Raw genomic sequence first — 9,535 nt, 5'->3', positions numbered from 1 at the left:
CTGAGCTGAGACTTGAGCCCGGGTCTGGGTCACTTGCAACTCAGCAAGCTTTCCCAAGTTGATCATGCACGAGCTCCTTCCCCTCCTCCCTGAACCTCCTCCAAATGCACACCCTCCCACGCAAATGTGCAGAGAGGAGGCATTGTAAACAACGGAGCACTCGAACAGTTGGAGAAGGTACCTGGCCCCCGTCATCCAGATTGAAGTCAGACATAATACAGTCACCACACAATCTGGACTCTCCGTGGGCAGGCAGAAGTCCTCCTCTTCGGAGCCTAGGATCCCACCAGCTTTGAAAAACCACTACTCTGCCAAGAGAATTTTGAGGTCAATTTGTAAACGTGGTTGGGGTAGAAACAGGAACAAAAGAAACCTAAATTCTTCATTTCATCCCAACAGATTGTCTCATTGGCAGGAAAGGGGTTCTGACAACCAAGAGTCTATTTACCCAACTGAGGAGAACAGAAAAGAGCTCATATCTAACATCTCAGCCCATAAGCTACGATATGCTTATGAAGGAGCTTGGTGGGGGCGCCTGGGCGGCTCAGCTGGCTGAGCGTCTGACTCTTGATTTCGGTTCACGTCATGACCTCAGGGTTGTGAGCTCGCTTGCTCTCTAATAAATACATAAAATCTTTAACGAAAAAGGAGCACTGGAATTATTCCCACTATGAGGATTCTCCTTACTTTATAAACATGAATCCAGTAAAAATACCAAGAGTTCTTTCTTCAATGGGTGAACAGGTAGGGGATGATTAGCTAACTGAAAAATTCCAGGGAAAACAGGTATAATGAATGGCGGTGGGAGTACAGGAAGGTTGTGGAAACCTGTAAGACACTAAGCCTTTGGAAACCTAACGTCCATCAGTAAGGGGCTCATTAAATAAACCATGGTATACCCAAACAACAGAAAAATATGCAACTGTTTTAGAAAAAGTTAAGGAAGCTCTTTACGTATTCACGTAGAATGATCTCTAAGATACAGTAATAAGAAAAAAAGGTGCAAAGCTGAGTCTGTAGCATGCTATTTGTACAAAATTAGGGAGAAAACACAAAAACCCGTTTGCTTGTTGTATTAGTTATCTATTGCTGTGGGACAAATTACCCCAAAACTTAATGATTTAAAACCAATATTAATGTTTCCATGGGTCAGGAATCCGCACACAGCTTAGCTGGTTGCCTTTGTCTGAGGTCCACATGAAGTTGTAGTTGAGCCGTTAGCTGGGGCTGTGGTCTCAACTGAAGGCTCAACTGGGCAGGAGGGGGGCCGTTGGGGATCTTCTTCCAAGCTCAGTCACGTGGTTGCCGGCTGGCTTCTGTCTTTCACATGAGCACACCATGGGGCTGCCTTGAAGCACCAGCTGACCTCTCCGAGGGCGAGAGACCTGAGAGTGAACGATGGACCCAAGTTGGAAGCTGCAGGGTTTTTTTATCAGTTAGTTTCAGAAGTAGCACCCCACTACTTCTGCAGTGTTCTGTTCATAGAAGCAAATCTGTAAGCCCAGCCCACACTGAAGGGGAGGAGAGTACATAAGGACATGAATACCAGAGGTGGACCCCTTGGGGGCTATTTCAGAGGCTACCAACCACTGTGCGGATATGGGCAAAGAATATTTTTGGAAGAATGCATCAGACATTTCACGCTGGTTGCCTCCAGGGAAGGAAGTGAGTAACTGGGAGAGGAGAACTTTTCACTGAATGCTCTTGTACTCTTTGAATTTTGCACAATGTGAATGTGTGACTTATTCAAAAGATAAATTTATTTTAAATTTATAAAGGACAATGAAAAAGATAGCATTTTAATAGTAAAAAAGATAAGGAACAAAATAAAAACAGTGATACTTAAGTAATACATAGTTATTATGAAGCACTGTAAAATACTTGTATCTATGGTCAGGATTTAAAGACCTCTGTACCATACACACACACACACACACACACACACACACAGAAGCGACTCCCACTTGCAGACTCTCAAGCCAGGCATTCCGGGCTCTTCACAATTGGGCTCCAGTGCACCCTATGGAGCCGTTCCTCCATCCCCCTAGTGACTTGCTCAGTGGAACTACTACTATTTGCCAGTTCCAGGAGATAAAAGCAACAAGCACAATGCCTGGTACACAGCAAACTTTTGATCCATGCTGGATTCCAATCTTTCTCAAACACTGCCTTTGCTTATTAGTCCCCTCGGCACGGAACGCCCTGTGCTCCTCTCCATTCCCAAGTCCTAATTCACATGTCAATCACTATGAAGTATTCCGACAAGCAGTTAATTATCGCCTCTTTCTTTTTTTAAAAAAGATTTTATTTATTTATTTGTCAGAGAGTGAGAGAGCACAAGCAGGGGGCGCAACAGAGGGAGAGGGAGAAGAAGGCTCCCTGCTAAGCAAAGAGCTGGATGCAGGACTCGATCCCATGACCACAGGATCATGACCTGAGCCGAAGGCAGTTGCTTAACCAACTGAGCCACCCAGGTGCCCCTCTTCTGTTTAATGTCAAATATAACACTTTATTTTTTTACCTCCCCATAACTTATTTTGTAACTGGAGGTTTGTACCCTTAACTCCCTTTCACCTATTTTGTCCATCCTCCAACCCAAAACACTTTTATTATTGTTTTACAATTTAAGTCTCTTCAATTCAGTCTGGTCCCTGGATCATCAGCATCAAGAGTACCTGAGACCTTGTGAGAAATCCGGAATCTAGGGCGCTGCCACCCCAGGCCTATAGAGTCAGAATCTAAAATTTAACAAGAGCCCAGTGATTTCTATACACATTAAAACTTAAGAGATACTGACTTAAATCTTTCCCTGGTTGAGCCATAAACCTTTCTAGGGATCTCCTTCCTCTGCCCCAGAGCACATCATAAGGCCTGATACCCAAACGTTTTTAAGTTTCATTTACAATTATTATGTATGTGATACATTTTTTTAAATTCCCGGAAGAATATCTACCATACTGTTAAAGACAGTAGACACTGTGCATTCTCACTTTTCGTAATACGTCGGTTTCTCACAATCACCATGTATGATCTTTATAGGTAGAAACACATGAAAGTCTAGAAAAATAAAAGCTCTAATACATTCATAAAATGGGATATGTGTGTAACGGTATCTACTATAATTGCATTAAGCTATGTTTACAGATATGAAAAGATGGCCAAACTATGTATTCTTGAAAAGATTAACAGTATGTACCGATGATACTATATAGTTGGGTTTAATTTGTGACTGTGGACACTGAGAGGGCAGATACCAAAGGATCTGACAGAGCTTGCTTCACGCTCTTCCACACCTACATTTTTGTCTACAAATTTCCTAGGACTTTTTAAAAAGCATATATATCACTTTTATAGTAAGAAAAAAGTCATCTTCATTTTAAAAATACCTGTACGTTGTATTAAGCCTCTTTACATCCAGTGACCCAGTTTTTTCCACGGTCCCCAAAGCTGACAAGTCTGGAAGCGCCCGACCATTTCACAGATGAAGGCCTGATTCGGGGCGGTCTTCCCCCACCCGGCAGCTACTCCCAGATCAGAGGAACGTGGCAAACCAGGCACCAGCTTTGGTCAAAACCGCTGTCATTTCCGCCTTCTCGCTATCTCCAGGCACTTACTCCCAGACGGAGGGGGAAGAGGGAACACTCCCCCGAGACAAAGCTCGCGCGTATACATGCTGCATCACCGCCCCCTCGTGGTGGGCTCTGGAAACGGACGTTCTTGACGGTTTGGCGCCACCGCAGTTGGAAGACAGTGACGCAGGCCCTCACCTCTGATGGTTCCACTTGGGATTTCTCAGCTCTTCCCACGGTGCAAAAAGCAATACGTGTCCACCAGAAACCGTACTTCACATTTGGAACGTGGGTCTCTCCCTGGGCTGGCAACACGCGGAGATGCTGGGCGGCGGCAGCAAAGGCACCATGGCTCAGTCAGCCCCCAGATCACGAGGGTGAACAACTCACACAGCCCTTCTGTGTTTCAAGCAATCAATGCCATGAGATAGTCAACACTTCACTGTAAAACACGCCTTGTGCTAGATGATTTTGCCCGACTGCAGGCTAATGTGAGTGTTCTGGGCACACTAAGGTAGGCTAGACTAATGTTTGGTAGGTCAGGTGTATTAATGCCTTTTTGACTTACGATATTTTCAATTTATGATGGGATTATCGGGATGTAACCCCACTATAAGCTGAAGAAGATCTGTACTGTTTTCTATCATCACCTTTATTTCTTTAAATCATCAAGAAAAATCATCTTCCATCAAGGAATCAGGTACTGACACAAATACACAGAACAGGGCTGGGTGTCAAACAAGTTCTGGGCATTGGATGATGCCGAGGTTGGTGCCACACTCCCTCCCCTGCCCTCTCCTTCCCTACCACTTCTGTGGCGGTGGCTCCTGCCCCAGTGTTCTCCTGCACTGCCTTTCCTGCATTCTTTCCGCCTCCATCCACTCCCGAGCTTAGGAAAGGGCAAGGGGTGGCCCCTGTGCCCTCAGCTGTGACGTCACAGGGAGAGGCACCAGCATCAGAAGCCACTCCTCAGGCTCTAAGCACTGATTTTTCAAGTGTGGCAGGGTACGACACCAGAAAGCACCAATGTCAGTCTTCAACCGTGTCCCCCTAGTTTGCTGGTAAACACATGGCTTCCTTACTCTTCCAGGAAGAAGGAAACATTCAACAAGGTATCTGGAATAGGAAGAGAGAAAAACTGTGGCGTATCACCTCTCCAGAGAACACAAAATATCCGATTTATAAAAAATACAGGGCACTGCAAGGGCATCTCTGTAATCCTTCCAAAAAAGTGAGACACACAGAGAGAACGCAGACATGAAGGAATAAATGAAAACCAGTACCTTGTACGAGGCTTTGGTGTTCATCTTCTGAAATTTGGTCCCAGGCCTTGGGCAAAGCTTGGATGTTTGCCAAGTCTCCCCACTGGATGGAAGACAGGAGGTACTTTCTCTTCAGGTAACTTCCTGGAAGTTAAGGACTGCTCAAAAAGCCGATGAGGGCGCCCGGCTGGCTGAGTGGGCCAAGCGTCTGCCTTCGGCTCAGGTCATGATCCCGGGGTTCTGGGATCCAGTCCCGCATCAGGCTCTCTGCTCAGTAGGAAGTCTGCCTCTCCCGCTACCCCTCCCGCCTGCTCGTGATTGAGCTCTCTCAGATAAATAAATAAAATCTTGAAAGAAAAAAAAAAAAGGCAAATGAAATACGCTGAAGGGGGAAAATGCCCTGGAGAGAGCTATGGGAAGCTCAAAGAGGGAAAGGGGGGCTATCATTCCATTTACCGGTGGCAGGACTCACCTGCGCCACCCATCTTTACCAAGCACCTCTTCACTCACAGCGCTACGGGGTGGGAGGATGAAACACCGCCCCAACAACCTAGGATCTCACCATGGTGAGGAAAGAACCAGGGACTGAAAAGAGAGTTTCAGTGACATCAAAGAGGACACTGCAGGGCGGTTCAGAGGATGCACACCTCCCACTGAGCGGGCAGGAGGGATTCCGGCCGGCTGGAAGAGCACAGGCAAAGGCACAGAAGTGGGGAAGCATGGATTGGTTTCAGGGCCAAGTAAATCCTCCAATCTGGCCGCCAAGAAACACGTGCAGAGCAGTAGGAAAGGTGGCTGAGAAGGTAGGTTGAACCAGAACAGAAAGAGCACTGAAGACCAACGTAGGGATTCTGGCCTGTGAGCCATGGAAGCTGCTGGCAACTCTGATGTACGCAATGGGCAGAACGAAGACGCCTTCAGGATGCAGTGAGGTCGCCAGCTGGAGATGGCTTAGATGCAAAGAGGCCGGAGACAGAGAAACCTGTCAAGAGGCTGCCAGACCAAGGGCCCACGTGAGAGGCAAGAAACTACGGAAGAGGCAGCGCGGACAGAGAAAGAAACTCCAAGAAGTGCTCAGGAAACAGAATCAAAGCACCTGACAAGTGGCCGCGTGGACATTCTAGAACAGTACCTGGCACGTAATCAGCGCTCAGTACTGTTGGCCACAGCTCTGTGAAAAACACAGGCTGATTCTGTTACTCCTCTTCTCAAAACCTCTGAATAGCTTTCCATCTCACTCAGAGCGAAAGTCAAAATCCTTTCAAAGACCTCCAAGGCCCTACAAGGTCTGGCCCTGTCTCTCTGACCATGTCTCCTTTTAGGCTCCCCCCCCTCACTCTAGTCTAGCCCCATTGGCATCCACACGATTTTCGGAACACATCAGGCATGCTCTCACCTCAGGGCCTTTACACATGATGTTTCTTCTACCTGGGACACGCTTCCCCCACATAACACCTAGTTCTCTCCCTCGCCTTCAGGTCTTTTCTTAAACGTCACTATCTGGAGGCCTCTCCCGACCACCCTATTTAAAATCACAACTCCACCCTCACCCCTCACTTGCCCGCCTTTATTTTTCTCTAAGTTCAGAGACTGACCCGTACTATACAGTCGTGTAATCTCGTGAAAACTGAAACTAAAAAGACTTCCCAAAGCAGCTCTGGACGCTTGTCTGAAACGTACGCAAAGGATACGAATCTCGATAATGTCTCTCAATATCCTGCAACCATTCCAACATGTCAGCCACAGAGGGGCTCACCGCTGAAGCCTGCAGGACAGCATCGACGCCAATCGAGCCCGCACGCTGGTCGTAGACCTCAAGCACCTGCTCCACGTGCCTGCTGACGGTGTCGCGCACCTGGAGGAGGGCGGCTCTGCGGGAAAACGGCTCCTCTTAGACAACATCATGAGAAAGGCCTGAGGCAGGGTTCCTTAACCTCACACACTCTGGATGGTTCTCTGTGGTGGGGGGTTGCCCTGCGCATTTTAGGGCGCGGAGCAGCGTCCTTGGCCTCTACGCACTAGATGACAGAAGCAAGCCACGCCCCCATCCTCCCCAGGGTGTGACGATCAGTAATGTCTCCGGATATTGCCAAATGCCCCAATGGGAAAAACCGCTCTGGGTGCACACAGACTACCTGCGGATCTTAGGAAAGTTACTTACTCTCAATTGTGTATAAAAATGGTCTGTTATGCTCACTGCACACCCTAAGAACAGAGAACACTCAGACTGGCACATAGAACGACAAACACCCATCCGATGAACGAATGAGTGAAAGGGTTCTTGTGAAGATTAAATGCAATAATGCTTATAAGGTGCTTAGGAAGTGCCTAGCTCACGGTCAAGATGGTATTATTCCACCGGTGACTCCAAGGGAACCGGCCACCGAGAAGGCCACAACCTTCCAAAGGGCAAAGCATTCCCTAACCTAGAACTGTGGCTTTGAAAATGTGCGGCTTTGATTTACAATTAAAAAATAGACTTAAAATAACAGCCCAATACTCACACACAAGTATGTCATCAACTGAAATAAAAGTTCACTACGTCAGACCACACCGCAACATAATTTAATCGACTGTCTCTCTTCTAATCAACTAAAACACTAAGTTTGGTTCATTTTTATATTCCCAGCACCTTGCACTTGGCATCCCATAGGTGGTTAGTTATTTTGTACAAATGACTACACAGAAGATCCCCATATTTGACCATTTCCCATTCGTCTACAGCACAGACTGTATACACCAGAAACTTCTTTTGTTCTAGTCAAGAAAAGGCCTATGTGAGGGGCGCCTGGGTGGCTCAGTTGGTTAAGCATTCGACCCGCGATTTTGGCTCAGGTCATGATCTCATGGGTCATGAGATGGAGCCCCATATGGGGCTCTGTGCTCAGCAAGGAGTCTGCTTGAGATTCTCTCTCCCTCTCCCTCTGCCCCTTTCTCCACTTGTGTTCTTTCTCTAAAATAAATAAAGAAAGAAGTCAGAGAGAAAGAAAGAAAGACAGACAGACGAGTCTATGTGTCTCTTGTCTATCCTCAATACTTACAACTCTAAGATAGAAGGTCTCATGATAGGCACACTAAGATTTAGAGATGTACTATGCCTGGCACAGAAACACCAATGTACAGAACAGAGTGGTGGATGAAGACTCTGGCCTTGGTGTCAGGCAAACTTGAGTTAGAATCCCCGCTTTACCATTTACTAGCTGTGCGACCACAGGCCATCTGAGCCTCTGTTTTTCTCACCAGCAAAGTGGGACTAAGTGAGGTTAAGTCGGAGATATTGAAAACATTTTATGTGAGAATGTATGTAAAACCCTTAGCTCTAGCACCTGTTGAGTTTAAAGTACAATTCCTCACTGCTTTTGACAAAAGAAGACTATAGAGAAGGGCTAATAAACTTTGATTGCTTTTCTTTTCCACTTTTGTAACTTCTACCGAGACCACACTGCCATGCCTTAATCGACAAGGGAAATGCCATAAAATGACTTAAAAAAAAAAAAAAAAAGATTTATTTATTTATTTATTTATTTGAGAGAGGGAGAGTCTCAAGCAGACTCCGCACTGAGTGCAGAGCCCAACACGGGGCTTGATCTCACAACCTGAGATCACGACTTGAGCCAAAACCAAGAACCGGAAGCCCAACTGACTGCACCACCCAGGTACCCCATAAAATGACTTCTTGACAAGAGAGGTCCCATTGCAACAAATGGAAAGGAGGCAAGGTTGAGACACCTCCAAATACCATGTTGTCGAGTAAAGGGTAAAACACTCTTCTGACCGATCCTAGCTACTTATGAAACACCAAGTTTTTCAATCTTTCTGCCAAGAAGGAACGGCACTGAACTCTTACAGCCTCTCCCCTAACTTGTCCAAGACAGTGTCGCCAGCCGCCAGCTGCTTGCGCCTCAGTCTCTCCTTCAAGTCGGGGAAGGCCCGAAGTGGAGGCACATCCTCAAACCGCAGATTCTGCGCCGCCTGCAGCTGCTCTGCCAGGTTGCTGAGGGAGGCCAGGAGGGGCTGGCAGTCCCTCAGACTGCTCTGCCACAGGCCCTGCTGCTCCTCCACCACGGGAAAGCACTTCCTCAGGGCCTCCTGCACAGCAAGCAAAGGTTGGTCTTGAGTCATCTTCTGCCGAGATGAACAAAAACAGAAAGGAGGAGAAAAAAAAAAAAAAAAAGCATTAGGGTCTCAAGTCGGCAGGGGAAGTAGCGGGTCCCAGTGATTTCCGTGCGCAGGTGAGTCCCGCTAAACCAGGGTCTCCTCACTGTGTATCCCTTCCGACAAGACGTCCTGGCGCGAGGCGTTATCTTACCTTCAGAGGGGCTCCGGAGGCAGGGCCCTGGTCTCCCACCTCGGGAAGGGTTTCCTGACCAGCACTTGGAGGAGGTTCGCCCGCAGCTCGGGCAGTCTCCGGTTTCAGACTGCGGATTCCCCGGGCCGAAGCGCTGTCTCCGAACCCGTGCTTCCAGAGCCGGAATCTTGTCTCCTGTCCTGGAAACTGCCGGTCGCTTTCCCTAAACCAGCCGGAAAACCTGAAGCTAACGCCATCAAACTCTGAGGACCACCCAGGGCCGCCAGCAAGCGCCCGCGGTCTCTCTGCGCATGCCCCGGCGCGGCTACCGAATCGCGAACCTATGTCGTCCACCGCAGTGCCTTCTGGGTGCTGTAGTCCTACGTGTGCACGGGCGGCCTGGCCGCGGAGCTTCC

The 9,535-nt window shown here is 47.8% G+C and overlaps 1 protein-coding gene across 3 annotated transcripts; it reads right to left on the bottom strand.

Moving 5' to 3' along the window:
- Nucleotides 1–935: 935 nt before the first annotated feature.
- Nucleotides 936–9,449, bottom strand: AIRIM (AFG2 interacting ribosome maturation factor). 3 transcript variants are annotated; one of them, XM_045782481.2, is made up of 5 exons: nt 9,141–9,448; nt 8,679–8,956; nt 6,523–6,702; nt 4,853–4,971; nt 936–1,385 (listed from the first exon to the last, which is right to left on the bottom strand). In XM_045782481.2, the coding sequence occupies exons 2-5, from the start codon at nt 8,951–8,953 to the stop codon at nt 1,324–1,326; spliced, it is 636 nt and encodes a 211-aa protein (XP_045638437.1). In that variant the 5' UTR covers nt 8,954–8,956; nt 9,141–9,448; the 3' UTR covers nt 936–1,323. The 3 variants fall into 3 exon arrangements, with proteins under 3 accessions (XP_045638437.1, XP_045638438.1, XP_087714866.1); XM_045782482.2 differs by lacking the exon at nt 936–1,385 and adding an exon at nt 4,201–4,685 and having other exon boundaries at nt 9,141–9,446; XM_087858740.1 differs by lacking the exon at nt 936–1,385 and having other exon boundaries at nt 4,853–4,975; nt 9,141–9,449.
- Between the last annotated feature and the right edge of the window lie 86 nt (nt 9,450–9,535).

This window comes from Ursus americanus, chromosome 33, assembly GCF_024610735.1.
Source record: "Ursus americanus isolate L20-20 chromosome 33, mUrsAme1.1.p, whole genome shotgun sequence".
Lineage (NCBI taxonomy): Eukaryota > Metazoa > Chordata > Mammalia > Carnivora > Ursidae > Ursus > Ursus americanus.
This window is presented reverse-complemented; position numbering and strand designations above follow the sequence as displayed.